The 15,973-nt window shown below is 44.6% G+C and overlaps 2 protein-coding genes across 11 annotated transcripts in view; both read right to left on the reverse strand.

The window, feature by feature from the left end:
• Positions 1 to 9,241, reverse strand: part of Not3 (CCR4-associated factor Not3) — a 54,720-nt gene extending 45,479 nt beyond the window's left edge. The window contains exons 1-4 of one of the 8 annotated variants that reach the window (XM_084604098.1): positions 9,122 to 9,241; positions 4,170 to 4,237; positions 3,540 to 3,614; positions 989 to 1,078 (exon numbers count right to left, since the gene is read on the reverse strand). In XM_084604098.1, the coding sequence (XP_084460224.1) occupies positions 989 to 1,078; positions 3,540 to 3,614; positions 4,170 to 4,237; positions 9,122 to 9,137 (249 nt within the window). In that variant the 5' untranslated portion in view covers positions 9,138 to 9,241. Of the gene's footprint in view, positions 1 to 988; positions 1,079 to 3,539; positions 3,615 to 4,169; positions 4,238 to 7,253; positions 7,386 to 7,471; positions 7,515 to 7,754; positions 8,036 to 8,056; positions 8,326 to 8,415; positions 8,639 to 9,121 lie in introns of those variants that run through there. The other 7 variants (XM_084604097.1, XM_084604096.1, XM_084604100.1 and 4 more) reach the window with 7 other exon arrangements.
• A 180-nt stretch (positions 9,242 to 9,421) lies between these two features.
• LOC146189203 (uncharacterized) overlaps positions 9,422 to 15,973 on the reverse strand; it is a 29,554-nt gene continuing 23,002 nt past the window's right edge. For all 3 annotated transcript variants that reach the window (XM_084604093.1, XM_084604090.1, XM_084604091.1), the window contains 2 exons: positions 15,724 to 15,858; positions 9,422 to 11,001 (listed from right to left, as the gene is read on the reverse strand). In XM_084604093.1, coding sequence (XP_084460219.1) covers positions 10,891 to 11,001; positions 15,724 to 15,858 — 246 coding nt within the window. In that variant the 3' untranslated portion in view covers positions 9,422 to 10,890. The remainder of the gene's footprint in view (positions 11,002 to 15,723; positions 15,859 to 15,973) is intronic.

The raw sequence follows: 15,973 nt of genomic DNA on the forward strand, positions 1-15,973 counted from the left end.
CGTCACAGTCAAGTCTAGGCCACGGAAGGGATGAAAAAAACAACATAATCGTTCCACTGTCATTTTAACTCACTATAATGATAAACGCAGCCTGCCTCAAGAACAGGGATTAAAACAATTGGCCATTACACTGCTGGTTTTTGATCCCTCACGTGACAATAGAGCTCGACCTTTCAGTTACAGCCATCACGCAGCAGCTGAAACGGGAACCAAAATAGGTCAGAAAAGAAAATTCAATTACAAATTATTTAGCAGTAGCAGGCGAAGATCACGTGGAACGCCTTCCACATCTTAAGACAAGAAGAAAAATGTAACCAATATCTGCAATCGATGCTTTTTCGTGTAACACTGCATACCCCGGATCATTTACAACTGAGACTAAGCAGAGTTTAATAAATTAGATGATCCACTCAAATATCAGGTTCATCAATAACGCACCGAACACAGAGTGAGCCTAACAATGGTGCCCAAGAAGCTGAGGGCACGAGAACCAAATACAGGCAGCATAATTACACAGTGGCGGTGGCCACGTGCTAACGCGATTGAGTCTGAGCTCTTCTTACAGCCTGCATTACCAATATGTTTATTTCAAGTTACATTAAATGTTAAAATATGTGAGCCTTTTTCAACGGCATACAGACTGTCCAAATACTATCGTGTCTCTACAACTGACTTGAGGCAGGGGATATCGAAGTCAGTTCAAAATGAAGTGCAAATGATTTACCCACACACATTTAAATGCAAATATTATTCAAGCTGCTGACATCAAATAATGCTGTCAAGCAGTCAATGACACAAGATGCTAATGAATTACATGAGATGCTAATTTCATGCAGTCAACTTCCCATGTGACAGAGGTATTATGTACACTGGCGGGAGAGTTTACGACCTCACATTCAGAACGATAACAGTCCCGAAAAGCAGGACTGGATAAGAAACAAGTGCACATGTACAGGTATGAGACAGAACAAGGTCCCCAGACACTCACCGTCTCTATTAATTTCCGGTTGTCCATAAGGATCCTCTTGTCCTTGATCTCGCTGGACGCCATCCATGTTTTAATCTGGTCTCGTAACCTCTGCACGAAGGCGGCACACACAAGGTCAGTGCCCTTGCCACAATTCCACACAGATGGAAGATTGCACATCAACCCACTGGGAACCAACTCGCACAAATGCACTGAAGATGACACGCATTACTCCTACACCGTAGTGCAAAGTGAACAAGTGGTTAGAGAAGTTAGAATGGTTGGCACCCACTGTATCTCCATGACAGACCAATCCGCCAACAAAACTAGCAGGACAGCTGTGGTCTTTGCCGGGCACACACAGCACGATTTGGAATGATGCAAGAGGGGCCAAGTTATGCTGAAGATGCTATGTGAACCACTCAGACGCGAGCCCCGAATGCAAGCTAGTTCTCCCACTCCTTCCATTTACAACAGCAAAAAGACTGCTCCCATCCTGTTTCAACGCATACTGCCTGGCTTTACAGTCTAAATGCAGCCGGTACTAAATATACCGACTGGGTACAACTGCCAATTTTTGAGATAGCCCAGTCAACCGAGACTAAACCAAAGGTTAACATAATGTCACAATGTCAATAATGTCAGCATAATAAAACAGTACAACAATCGAGCACATTTCTTGTCCACAATGCACAGTGGCCTTGATTCATGAAGCGAAGTGTGACGGGTGTTGATACCACAATACGAGAGCCAAAACATTAATGCAGCAACATGGGACAAGTTACAGAATAAGCCCACCATGTACAGTTCACGCAAGCATAAGTGTGAGGCCAACACGGGTGCGCAGAACAGCGATTTATTGGAGAACACGCATTGTTAGAGTGACATACTTAATGTAAGGCACGCTTGCCTATGCCAAATGCTTGTTCCGTGTTGCGGCATGCTCTCAAATTTCATTTCAGCTGAAGCACTCGACAGCCTTCTTCAATGAGAGCACATGCACATCTGGATTGCAGGCATTAACAGCCGACAGTCCTAGATGTCAGCAGCTGCACCACACGTGCATTGCTGCCATATCAGTAATGGGAGCCCAGCTGAATCTAAAATACAGAACTGAACACGACCGACGCCCCATTACTGCTATACTTGCCAAACCACCATAAAAGTTAAAAATCACTGCTTCACCCTGAAGCGAGCAATGTTGGGAAAAATATTGCTGACTAAGGAAGGTACAGAGCAAAACTGCTGTGACTGGAAAATAGTGCCAGGCACATAATTCCGCTTCTTGTTGACACAGTAAATAATTTGGTCGAGCAATTTACAATATACAAACCTCTCCAACCAATGTCCCCTCTGGAAGATTCTGAATGTAAACAAGTATGACCAACGTGAACCGCCTGAATGTGATTTTGAAGTGAATAAACATTTAAATTAATCTGGGAGGTCTAATAGAATTGGACATAAAAAAAGATCACAAAAGCCCCCAGGCTACCAAGTGAGGACAATTAATTTGAGCTTTAATCACCACCACAGCCTCTTTTTAAGAATCACCTGCTTGCTAGAATAGAGGCTATTTCTGAAGGAAGGAGCTGCATACTTCCAGCAGAGTGTACAACCTAAAGAAAAAATAACTGCATCGTTTTAACTGTTGCAAGTGCAAGCTAACTAATGCACGAGGTTCAGTTAATGCGAGAGCAATGAACTGCAATCTCTGCAGAGCAAAAAATGCAAGTGTCTGTCATGCCAAGCACCCTTTATACACCTTTTCAAAAAGTGGTCGCTGGCCGCCACCATATTGCTTGCTGGACTGCATTTTGGGCTTGTCGCTAGCACAGTGGAAGCCGCAGCGGAACCGGTTTTTCTGTGCAAAATGCAGTCCAGCGAGTACTATAGCAGCGCCCAGGGAGCCCTTATTGAAAAGGTGTATAAGGTAGAGTGGAAGGCTGTAAGTCAGGCACTTCGTTCAGTTCCCTCTCTCTCTGTCTGTGTGTGTGCACGTGTAAACACTTAGGCATCAATAGCATGGCATTTAACCTCCCAAAGTGACTGAGGCGTCAAGGGCGGCCATAGTGGAAGGCTTAGGATAATTCCAACCCCTTGCACATGGACTGACAATGCAATGAACACTATACGGGTGCTTTGTGGGACATCATCATCAAAACATGGCCGCCATGGCCGGGATCAAACACAGGTCTTCCGGCACGTTAGTCAAGCATCCAAATGAATAAGCCACTGCTGCAGGTCAGCAAGGATATAGTAGTGAAGTGTTGACCACTAACAGTGCAACTACCCCAAAAAATGTCCTTTACATACTGAAGAGTGAAGCCTTCAGAACCACTCTGTTTCGCCATTTAGCAGAACTAGAAAGAAAATGTCAGCTGCATCCAAGCACAGCTAATCAAGAAGCTCAAAAGCTGCTCCTCAATGCCTAACATATTGGTTTGCCTAACAACAACAAATTTAACAGCAGACCTCTCATACTTTAAGCAGACAGTTATTCCTGGCACACAGCATCTTTAATCATATAAAAACTAACAAAGTATGACATCAATTCTCATATGAAGGTCCTTACCTGCAGCTTTTTAATCTCTTTCTTAAGATCCGCCTCATACTTTTCCTTTTGGTTCGTGTTGGTTGCATTGTAGACCTGTGAGCAGCAAAGGGAGAATACAAACCGAAGTCAGTGAAACGAGAGCTGCTCCACACGACAAAAACTAGCCACCCAAAAATGCACAGGGTAGGCCATCGCACTACAGTAACCCGTGGAACCACGACAGGAGCTACAAAAAAATATTTCACTTTTCTATGTAAAATCTCGCACTAGAGTGACTTTCCTCACTAATGACACATCCCTGAACAAATCATGCCTCAAAGGAAGTGGGGGACTTGAAAGCATTGCTGTTTGATTTCAGACAAAGAACTAGTAGGAAAAGCCATTATTCTTATATGCATATGACTATCGTTTCCCCATTCAGCCACTAGGCACAACTTTTGTCGGTGGTCAACGCCAACAAATCACGGGCGATGACAAAACACAACATTACCTATAGCCAAACTACTCAGACTAACACACACAAAAATCATCACTGAAACAAGCGATAAGTGGACAGGGCATGTAAGGGAAGAAAACCATCAAGAAAAATCAACGAGCGTGCAAAGCTGCGATGGAGGTAAAAAAAAAAAAAATGGTCCGCCCGTTTACCTTTTGCCAAATGTCCTCGAACTGCTCCACGCCTTCGGTTACTTTCTTTAAACACCGTTCTATTTCTCCTGTTCAGAGGGGCAAAGGGAGAGGACGATGACACATCGCTCAAAAGCAGCACCAGGCCAAAACAAGGATGTCAGCACAAAAAAAAAAAAAAAAAAAAAAAGAAAAGAAAAAGAGAGACTTAACTATATATACACAGACACAGTGGCATCACATTTCCAGTCATTAACCACGCCACACAAGCGCCCGCATGCACACCGACTGCCCACAGCTGGCAAATGTGCAGCTGCTGATGGGACTTCCCAACGAGAGCTGCACTACTTCCTGGCACTCGAGTTTCTGTACATGCAAACTGTTCAGGCAGAAAAAAAGGACGCAACAGTGCCGAACTTATGTTTTAACAATGAATTGCCGGGAGGGATTAAAATGCCGCCCCACTTTCTGACACTTGCCAATTGCACAGCTCGTAATTGTTTAGCTGAAAACTGGAGCGATATGGCCCTACGCAGTTGCCACACAGATAATTGGACACCACGACACAGATTACCGGAAAGGTCATTGCAAATGCCATGTCTTTTGGAAAGGTGGTGAGCAATAAGAAGCAGGTGGAACCCATGGTTAGGAGGATATAACTAGCTTGCCCCAACTAGCATAGTGGAAGGTGCCCAAACTCCTTTGCCTTTTCCGAAACCAAAGCTCCATTGGGCCATAAAAGACAACCCAGGAACATGCGAACAGTTTCTTCTTGCTCTGCTATTTCTTCGGTGTTCGAGCTCAGAAAGAATTACATATAAGTCACATTTTTTTTGCCTCCCCCCTTCCCCCAGTAGCATTCCCTCTTTAAGCAAAACTCGAGATTTGCAAGCATCAAGATGCACTACTAGTGCGCTCTGCAGCAGAAGTTACACCACTGACTAGAAGTGTCCCCACTCTTACTTTTATCTTCTAACCAAAAATAAAATTGCGACAAATATCTCATCAATTAACCTAATAAATATAGATCTCGAGGCTACATAAAGCGAAGTTAAAGCTGGCCTCTTCTATTAGCTGTCAAAGGTCACGAGAAACCACACCAAACCTTTACTATCAGTAATTAAAATTGATAGACATGTGCATACATGCACAGAAAGGTTCTATTAGAGACTCCTTTCGCTAAACACATAGCAAAAAATAGCTACCAAAGAAGGCCCACTGCCATTCTGTTTCGTGCTACACCACTGTATCACGTTGCAAAAAAATCGGCACAACTCGTTAAGCTCACTGGTAGTGAGCATGAATCAACGAAACTTAAAGAAAAAAATACGAAACTTTTAAGGCACGTATTGCATTCAACTAAAAAAAAAAAACAATTTGAGAGTTTACATTTATACTTTTCGAAAAAAAAAAAAAAAATCCTAAAGATCACACAGGCAATATGAATCTCTTGCAAAACCACAGAAATTCATGAATGCTGAACGGTCATAATTAAAGCCCTGTTCTTCTAGCAAATATTTATGCACAATTATTTCCCTTATCCAAACACTGTTTCTGTAACAAACAGTCTGTGACAGATCTGTGTAATTTAAACATAACAACATGTGAGAGGAAACAAAAAAGTATGGTGTCAGACAGCACTTCCTGCCCTGTGACATCCATCTTCATTTCTCTTTTCGAAAAAGTGATTTGAGGGGGGGGGGGGGGGGATAATGGCCCTACCATCCTGTGATGCAGGGCTGTCAAACGTAGCTGCTGTCATCTGATTTCGCGAAAAAAAAAAAAAGCCCTAAATTCTTTGAAAACAGTTCTGGTGCGCAATCGTAGAGGGTTCAATGCAAAATGGTTCTTGGTAGAAAGTAGAGACATCGCTATCCCATTTAGGGTTCCTTGGCATAACTGATCAGAGACTACACTACACACCACTATCCCATACTATAAGGTTCCTTGCCACAACTGAAAGCTAGGAAAACTTTCTGGAACCCAAATTCCAATTTCAAATGCACACAATCGCGTTACAGTTCACAGTTATGTGATGGGAAATTTTCCAAGCTACACAATTATCACATATAGTACCTTACACCATTTTAATTTTGCGATACTAGGGAATTGTTCTATCTGACACCACAACATTTGATCTCTTGCAACCAGGGTGTGTAGATAAATTTTTTGGACTCTGTACTTTAGAGGATAGATTAAAAGTGTAGATTAAAAAAGCACCTTTATGGCACTGCAACGAAGCTGAATTTCCACTATTATCAGGTTGAATTAAGCTGAAAGGTATGCTAATGCTTGTCAATTGCATAACTGTGAGACAAATCAAATGAAACCTGAAAGCAGGTTATAGTTGAATACAAAATGCAGGTTTGATTCTTCACAAGCTGTTAACAAAGACCACATGCAGATTCCTCAGCAAGTGCATTCAACACTGATAGTACTTATCCCTGCACTAATGCAACAACCTCAGCAGAACTCAGAAGCACTATTTCATAATAGTTATTGTTTCATAACACAATGAATGATGTCACAACCTTCACTGTTTGTACAAAAACACTGCGTAACAAGGGCAATTTGAAAAGCTTCCCATGCCAATGCTTTACGGAGATCTGCGAGATAACGATTTCAACTGTCACCCCCGTTATTAACCACTAAAGAAACAAGCCAGAAGCAAACCTTGATGATGCACATTAACCATGAAAATTATGCAAAAGTAGGCTTGTCCATAGGAACCACAAGAAAGGGAGAAACTGAAAGTAAGATATGATCGCACTCAAAAGACCACGGAAGAACTTCAGGCAAAGTAACGCCACAGGAAGCAGAACAACGGCACAACAAAAAGGACAAGCGTTTATACTAAAAGATACGTGAACCTCACACTGTGGCAGGTTACAACGAAAACCTAGTCGCGAGCCAGAGAATGGCAGTAGACCTGAGGAGCCTGCTACGCTCGCTCGAAGTCAGCTGCAAAACTTGCGAAACCACAAGTTTGTGAGCAGGTGTGCCTTGAAGTTCAACCAACAGGAGGTCGAGACAGCACGGCGACCGTATGCGTAGACGACTGCTACCTTCGAAGCGAGCGGAAAATAACTCATAAACAAGGCTCACCCCGAAAGGACGTTTCGACAATGCCACACCGCATTGTGCCACAAAACGACCAGTGCAACCTACTCTCAACCAGTGCCGGCGTACAAAAATCGACAACCGCAACAACGGACAGGGACAATGCAAGGGGGAGCCTTAAGTTTTCCGAGCGTAACACGCTCCGTGCACACGGGCTACTACTTGGTCCAAAAACACGCGACACAGCAGTCGAGGCTACGTACCCGAAAGCGGGACAGTAGTCCCGAAGAGTTAGGCTTATGGTACTGCCAAAAACAGGCTTTACAGACATTAAACTGACTTCGCACGGCACACACGTCCCTTCGTTGCTCGTCTCAACGCTCGAAATAATACAAGTTTTCTCCGCACGCCCAATAACAAACACAGAAAACGACTTTTCACCCCCCCCCCCCAACCATCACCTGGGCGCTCACACAAACACACAGCATCACCGACAGCAGTAGATACGACGGCAAAAACAACTGCAAACGGGGATTTAGCTCTCACGGCTCTGCATGCTAACGCTGGAAAAGCCTCGGCGACCGTGTCCTCTCTCTTTAGCTTGGCGATCCTCCCCGGACGAGTAGAGATGTCGCGGTCAGGGTTCAAAAACTAGAGCGCACCCCTGCTCTGACGAGCCGCACACCGTCCCGTTTGAGGCGAGCGTGCTCCGTCGGTCGAACCCCCGGCCAGCACGAAGCCCTACTACAGGCACAAGCTCGATCCGAGCACCTCAAAAGGGATGGGTGCAGCCGCAAACGAAACTGCAAGTGTCGCTCAGACGACACGACGCTTAGCCCACGTCCGACCTCGTGTATCGACGCCGCTGAAAAACTGTCAAATTGCACCGTAAACGTCGTCCTGGGGATCGCTGATGGGGGGGCACCCGTGCGGTCTGAGGAGCGGGCTCAGCGGAGGGCACTCCCGACTCGTCTCGACACTGCGCAGCTGTCTGGGACGGCTGGGAACGGCCTGCCCCTGCCCTGCCGCGGCGGACTCGCAGACTCTAGGCGCAGATTTTCGCTGTAAATTCACCGATTTTCGTCCGAGGGCATCTTAGGCTTAACGCGCAGTCCCTCCGCTGAAAGCGGTGTACGATACCCGTTCAAGCAGCAGACAGGTCTAGCAGGCAACAAGCACCGAGATTTTGACAGACGTTTTTTCTTACCTTGGAGTTTCCTTCTATCAGCCATGGCTACGAATACACATAAGAAAGTTGCTGGAGCATAGTAACGCGTGATGAGAATTAACTGCAGAGTGAGCACTTAAAGAGAATTTAATCCCAAAAAAGATTGCCAATATCTTTGTCCACAACCAAAATGGCTACCGTCTGCTTATTACTTGCAGTTCGGCCGGACTACGTATTCTTCCGCACAACAGCCCGCCAAAACGTGTCTTCAGCGCGCGCTGAATGGGACGCAGGCGGCGAAAACTTTTTATTAACAATTTCTCAGGCGCGAAATTGCAGATGCCAGACAAATTGCGCCTGTTTGTGCAGCGAGCGCAGTTTTATAAACAAAACGTAGTTCCCCGCGGAAGCGTCCAGCGGTGCTGCGGCACATCGGCTTGTGGTGCGTGAGGTTGTTTTCAAAGCAGCTCTGCGTGGAAAAAGTACTAAACGGGTAGTTGTAATATCAACTGCACAGTCGAATGATCCCTTAGAGTTTTTAATTTGAAAGCTCTTCTGCGATACCAACCTTTAGCACTGAGCGAGGAATGACAATTTCAGCAGCTACGCCGTACTTCTGAACATGATGAGGGGCCGTCCAGCACTCGCCACCAGCGCTCTGCCTCTACCTTTTTCTTTTTTTTTCCTTTATCGCTACGCACGCGCGCCGCGGTTCAAAACAAACAAGTTCACAAGCGCGCCTTACCTGTGAAGTAAGGCATCGTAGGCGCTCCACGGCACGTCGAATCTGCAGCGGTGCACTCGACTTTAGTGCCGGTTTTATCTAGTATGCATCAGCTGACTGAAGCTCGTCGTCAGCACGTGGTTTAAATAGCGCGATGACCCGTACTGCGGAAGAAATGCTGGCGCAACGATTGCCGGAGCGAACTCCATTGTCGTGGCCTACAGCGCGCAAATCTCAAATCAAAGCTCGCACCAAAAAAAAAAAAAAAAGAAGCTAAGCCGCGTCTGCGGACCGGTGTTATTCAACGCTAAAACGGTACAATTTTCGACGAAATTTGCTTGGTTTATTTCTCCTTGGAAGTTAGATTTCTCATGTGAAACACGAACTCGGGGAAGAAGCAATGAGAAGGTATTCAAAGCGAAACTGGCCGGTTCGTTTTTCCACAGCAGTGAAGTGCGCTTTATTTTACTTTTTTTTTTTCATAGTTTTTAGGCTGCAGCTTCACAAATGCCGGTGGGAAACAGTTGCAAGGACTGTTGTGACCTGGGTGCGAGACGCTGCGGGTCCCAATTTCTAAGCGACCTTATAAACAACAGCATTGAGTACAAAACAAATTTCGAGGAAAAAAAGCTCTCCGAAAGAAATAAACATGCATCATGTAAATGGGTCCTACAAACTTTATATGTCCACTTCGGAAGCGCACATACGCACAAATCTAAAAAAAAAAAAAAAAAAAAAAAGCTTTCGCGCAATCACCACCGATGTTCAACCATCTTCAGTTTCTAACCAGCTCCCCACGAACCACACTTTTCACAAGGAAAAAAAAAAAAAAATCTCCCCCAAGAACATCACCACCACATTCACTCGTGGGACAGACAGCCCAGCACACAAGCATAGCTGTTGTTCTGACAGTACTATACGGACAGAGGAACAGGAACAGTCTCTGTTGCACAAACAGGCATAAAACATAAAAAAAAAAGGACCCTTTTCCAGCAAAAAATGAATGTGCGCATAGTGCCACCAGCATTCATAGCTGAAGGACGAACGTAAACAGAATGGGACACTGTAATAGTCTCTCTTTCGGTGCTATTTGTGGTATGGAGTCCAGATGAAACCATCTGCAGCTGAGATGTGGCCTTCATTGGCATTTCAGCATCCCATTAAGACTCCTCTTACGTCACTACTGCCTCGACTGACCACGGTTTTGTATGAGGGCAAGACTCGGCAACCTGAACCGTCCTAGGTGCAAGTGGGCCACGGCCCGAACACCATTCACACCACACACCGCTTTAGTTCAGCAAAAGCAGGCAGTGCATTTTTTTTTCTTCTTTTTCAGCCAAGCGCAGCACGTGGGTAAACATTGGCCTGATAGACACGGCGGAACTATCACCACCGCAAGCATACGAGAACCCGCTGTCCTTAACACCGACAATGATGAGACACTGCTTCGAAGAGCGTTCGGGGGCGATGGACGTTGTGCCCCCATTATTCAACACAACGTGTTAGTTCACTGCAGAGATGGACGACCAGTCTGCGACAGTGTGCCAAAGCCACAACACCGTATTCTCTGCACCAGTCCACATTTTTCATACTGGTTGTAGCGTATCCAGTATCGACCCCACAGGTGGACACAGATCCATCACTTCTGCACCACCAATCGAGGAGGTGTTGGCAACAACTCCACTCAACAGTGATCGGCCACAACCGTCTGGCTGATGCGGTTATCTCTCCAGCTGGTTTCACTTGCACTGGCTGTAACACGTGGAACTGTTCCTCCGACACCTTGGTCACTATCGCGTGCGGCTGTAATGGTGTTTCCGTCGGGGTGGCCCGTAGCCGGTGTGCTGCCGGTTGTGGTGTCGTGCGTAGAACGGTGGCGGGCCCTTATGGAACCTCTGAAACTGGGCAGAGGGAAATGGCAGAGAGAATAAAACAGCCCAGCATCAGTGTTAATGCATTGGCTGCTTACACTAGACATTAAAGGGCAACCACAAAAAACACCGAAGCTCTCCCCAGGTCTCCTGGAGCAGCGTGCACTCAACATTTCAATGTCGAACATTTATTTGTTCTAATGAACTGAATGCTGTGCATCCAGAAATGCTAAAAATTTCAGACATTTCTTTACAAGTTCTCAAATACAGAGTAAATGTGCTTAAGAATAACCTTATGCCTGGTGCTCCAAAAACGACTGCCATGACGATTAACATGCCACGTTCCACTCTCAATAAGGTGTCGATAGCCTGACCTGCTGCACGGCCGTTTATCACGATGTCGCCATTGCCAGCAATTGAAAGCCTACTTTTTTTTTTTTTCATACTGCGACCGGTTCTTACTGCTACATCATTCATGTGGCCCACGAAAGAGTAATAAGGCATTGTATTACAGTAGCCAACCAGTGTTTCAGACTCCAATAAGGCAAACTTACACAGCATTTATATAACAATACTGTCAGCCCTCGTTTGATATTTCTTAAACACTCCAGACTTTGTCGAGACACAGTCACGCACTGCTGAGGAATGTGCACATATTCACAATGGCTACTTCAGGCTCTACAGTGTACAGCAATAATAATAATAATAATAATTGGTTCAGAGGAAAGAAAAGGCAGTATCTGTCACACATGTTATGTGGACACTTGAACCGTGCCATAAGGGAAGGGAGGAAGGTGGGAGTGAAAGCGGAAAGAGAGAAAAGGGTGCTTGTAGTAGACGACTCCGGAGTAATTTCGACCACGCGGGTATCTTTAATGTGCATTGACATCACACAGCCTGCAAGAGTACAAAATTTCAGCACCTGCAATACTGCGGAAATTGCTTTTCGGCTGAAATTTCATTTCCTCGACCTAGTTAAAAGAAAACGAGTGGGCATCACAGTAAGCACCAACCGGACGTTCGCCACCGTAAAAGGCCTCATCTCGAATTTAAACAGTGTCGATCGGATGGACTGGCAGGATGGTCTTGGATACTTATTGCTGTCGCTCGAGTTAATGGTGTTAATGACGCATGGCCTGCTGCAATTGACGTGGTGGTCTCTAAACAATGTGCAAATCAGAGTGCAATCGTGTTGAAAATGGAGATGTGTCCTGGCAGTGAGCTATGGCACAGTCCAGGGGAAAAAAAACAATATCCATTCTATCGCAGCTATAAAGCAGAAATATAACCAATTTGAAACAGTAATATATGATTGGGGTGTGCAATAATAACTAGAAGGCAACTGCAGACACTGCAGTGGGAGTGTGCAAAAGAGCAGTGCCGTGACCTACTTTACCTTTTTAATTATTTTCATTTCACTGATTTCTTTTATGTTTGCTCTTCATTTTAAGTGCTAACATGAATTACTGCTATCAAATTATTACTACTCATTGCCGCAACTAATTATTTTTCACCATTAATTACCACCATTAGTGATTACTGACTCAATATTAATTCTGAATTCTTCACACCCCAACTCACTTCCGTCATGACTGCCGACGTCATATCCAGTGACTCATTTTGCGGAAAAGCCTAGTTAAGACTTTCAGGCAAGCGTGCACTGGTCTGCGGCCTAACTATTTGGTAGTATAGCACAGTCAGGGATGCTTCGCACCTGCAGCCTACTTCTCCAACCCCGAGTATAGGCCTCGCCTACCTTGAGAGGTCTACAGCAGCTACCTGTCACCACAAGCCCAATAACTTCACTATGAAATTAACAGAGAAGGATTTCTCACACAGCTTCACCAGTGAAGCAAGTAACAATATATATATATATGCACCAGCTGACGGCACACACTTAGAAGGTCCAGGTCACACATGCGTAGTCCAAAACTTTGGAAAAACTGTCAGACAGCAGATTGCACAGTCTACTGGTGAGGACCAACGGCCGGTTCATGGACACGGAAGTTGATGGCACACCATTTCTTTTTTAAACTAGGGAAAACTCGTTTTCTAAAGTGGAGAAGCAAGATGAAATCGGGTGCGTTTCTGTACACCAAACCAACACGAGACTTGGATGGTGTGCCGGATGTCGCAACGCCCATTGGTAACGCCTTGCTAGCTCTTACAGCACCCAGTTCACAACCTTTACTGCTGCTAGTATACAGTGAGATGCATTTCATTTTGCTGCATTGTCAGGGGCAAGGAAAAGGAAGGCCACAGCCAACTGTTTGACTATAATTCTTGAGGAACCACCCAGAGAGAACAGTATACGCCATGCTACAAATGCTAAAGTGGCTCAATTAGGTGTTGTAAAGAATGCAAGTTGTCATCAGTGGATGCCACATCTGCACTAAGCTTCCGGCACACCTTGCGCATTGCGTTTGATTTGGTATGGAGAGTTTAATGTCCCAAAACGACTCAGGCTACGAGGGAGGCCACAGTGGAGGGCTCTGGAATGTTTTACCATGTGGAGTTCTTTACAGACATCACACTTCACACGGGAGCTTCGCCTTTCAATTTGCTGCACACAAAAGCGTACCTCATTCTCTTGAGCTGCAGTCCTATGGAGAACGTCGTTTCCTTCAGTTCAAAAACTGAAGCGGTAGTGTTTTCATCTGCGTTTACAAATTTACTACAGGCCTTTACCTACAGATTGTGACAATAGCAGTCAATTTAGTCACGTAGACAACTAACGTGTAGGTGTTATGAATGTTGAAATTTTCGACCCTGAATCAAATGTGAATATGATGAAAAAATCACTGAACATTCAGTATCTGTACAGTAAGGAAAAAGTATCTTATAGTGACAATCCAGCAACTGATGCTGGTGAAATTTTTTTTTTCTTAAATATACAGAAGGAACCCAAGAAAACTGCACTCTTGGGTAAAATATGTGAGGAAGTGCCTGGTTTTTCAAAGAGGCGAGAAAATTAAAAGAATCCACTTAAGACAGACACTTCACAGCACTACAGTTATGAAAATTCATGGCCAACCGCACTCCAACTGTGCAGCATTCCTCAAGTACAGCACTTCAGAGGAAAGCAAGCAACAAAAATTCACTTTTCGGTGCGGGTGACTCGCGAGCGGGACTCGCGGGACAGGATGCGCAGTTCGATACATAAATGTTTTCAGATGAACAGGCGTTTGATAAACGCGAACAACACTGCTGTACTTTTGCATCAATTCTTCGAGCGGCTATTATGACAGCTTGATGCAGTAGAATCTCGTTAAAGAACTATAGACACCTAATTTTTGGGTTTGTGTTTTATCATTTGTAATGATGCCTATATATAAGTGAATTTTTTTTCTCACCTGTTTCGGTTTCAACAGCCAAGCGATGGCTGTGATGTCACAGTCAAGTCTCGGTCACGCGAGGGATGAAAATACAGCTATGTAATCATGGCTGTGTCATTTGAATTCACTACAACAATAAAGCCAGCCTGCCTCAATAACAGGAATCATTACAAGTGAAGAATGAGCGATTATATCGCTGTTTTTTTCATGCCGCACATCAAGACATTACTGTGACGTCACAGCCATCTCTCGGATATTGAAGCTGAAACTGTTGAGAAAAAGAAATTCAATTAAAAATTATTTAGTGGTCGTAAGCGAAGACTGCGTGCGGATCAATATACAGGAATAACTTGCGCATCAATGACAAGAAAAATGCCACCAAAATTTGGTGTCTATGGTCCTTTAACCTCATCAGAAAACAGCCCTGTCACATTTTGAGGATGCTCTACTGCTGAGTCTGTGGGGTGAAGAGTTTTGGTGAAGTGCGCAGTTGCAGCGCATCGGAATCATCATGCAGTTTTTAAACTTTATCGGCAATGCAGCTTCAAACATTTATCAAAAATGTGCGTTTTTCAGCTCGTAAAGTTGGCTTTCCACAATGCAAATTTATATAATGGCACCGCTCGCATTTTTAATGCAGCAAATACAGATGTCGTTTGTCTATTTTATGCTGAAGAAACAGTTAACATATTTTCTGCAACAATACCATGCCCAGCGATGCCATTTTAAATACGCAGATTGCAGGAAGCCAACTTTGAAGCTAAAACATACATATTTCAGATGTTAAATATTTCGAAATGCACTGTCAATAAAGAAAATTTGAAACTGGACACAACTTCTATTTTTATGGCCTTCAACTTCTTGATACACTGGGCCCTAAAGTAAATAGTTGATTAGCTATTTTATTAAATTAATAGTTAAACCACTGAACTCTATCATGCACATAATGTCAACCTTGGACTGTACCCACTATCTCGCACAGGGTTTAAAAGAACTATCTGCAGAAAGTTTAAATTAATAAGCAAACAAAAACACCTGGTAAATGCGTGGACATTAGAACAGCATGGAGGCATTCCAAAATCAAAATAAACAGCGACTCAACCAGCCGACGCACGTGCCCGATCGCAGTGACTAGCTATATTTTGGAAGTGGGGAACTTCTCATTGCCATAACACGTGCCATGGCATGCACAAAGTTCGTGAGCACCACTTTTTCATGCAATTGCGGTTCGGAGGGGTCTATTTAGGCGGTCGCATTTTTTTCTTTCTTAGAATTGCCCTCGAAACATTAGTTGCATGACAGCAGACAAGTTTGCAACTTGGAGCTTCCAAAAATTCACCAAGAGTGGCAAACTTTACATTAACCACCGCACCACAAAGCACGGCCACTGTTGAAACGGTTAATGTGGCACACCAACCTGGTGATGGAACCGGTGGCCACCGTTACCACCCCGCTGCTGGTTCCTGAAGTTATGTGCCTCCTGAAACGGGTTGGGGCCATTGCGGTAGTGCGAGCCAGTGTGTGGGCCAAAGCCGTTACTCTTCCGCTTTTGCTGCAAATAGGAAGAATAAAAAAAAAGGTGTGAACACACCACAAGCGTTAGCAGAAGCTTGGTAACAGGTGTGCACACTGAATCAACAGAAATCCCGGGTTCCTTGCCCTCAGCT

This window comes from Amblyomma maculatum, chromosome 5 (genome assembly GCF_055883805.1).
Source record: "Amblyomma maculatum isolate TAMU_Amacu chromosome 5, ASM5588380v1, whole genome shotgun sequence".
Classification (NCBI taxonomy): Eukaryota; Metazoa; Arthropoda; class Arachnida; order Ixodida; family Ixodidae; genus Amblyomma; species Amblyomma maculatum.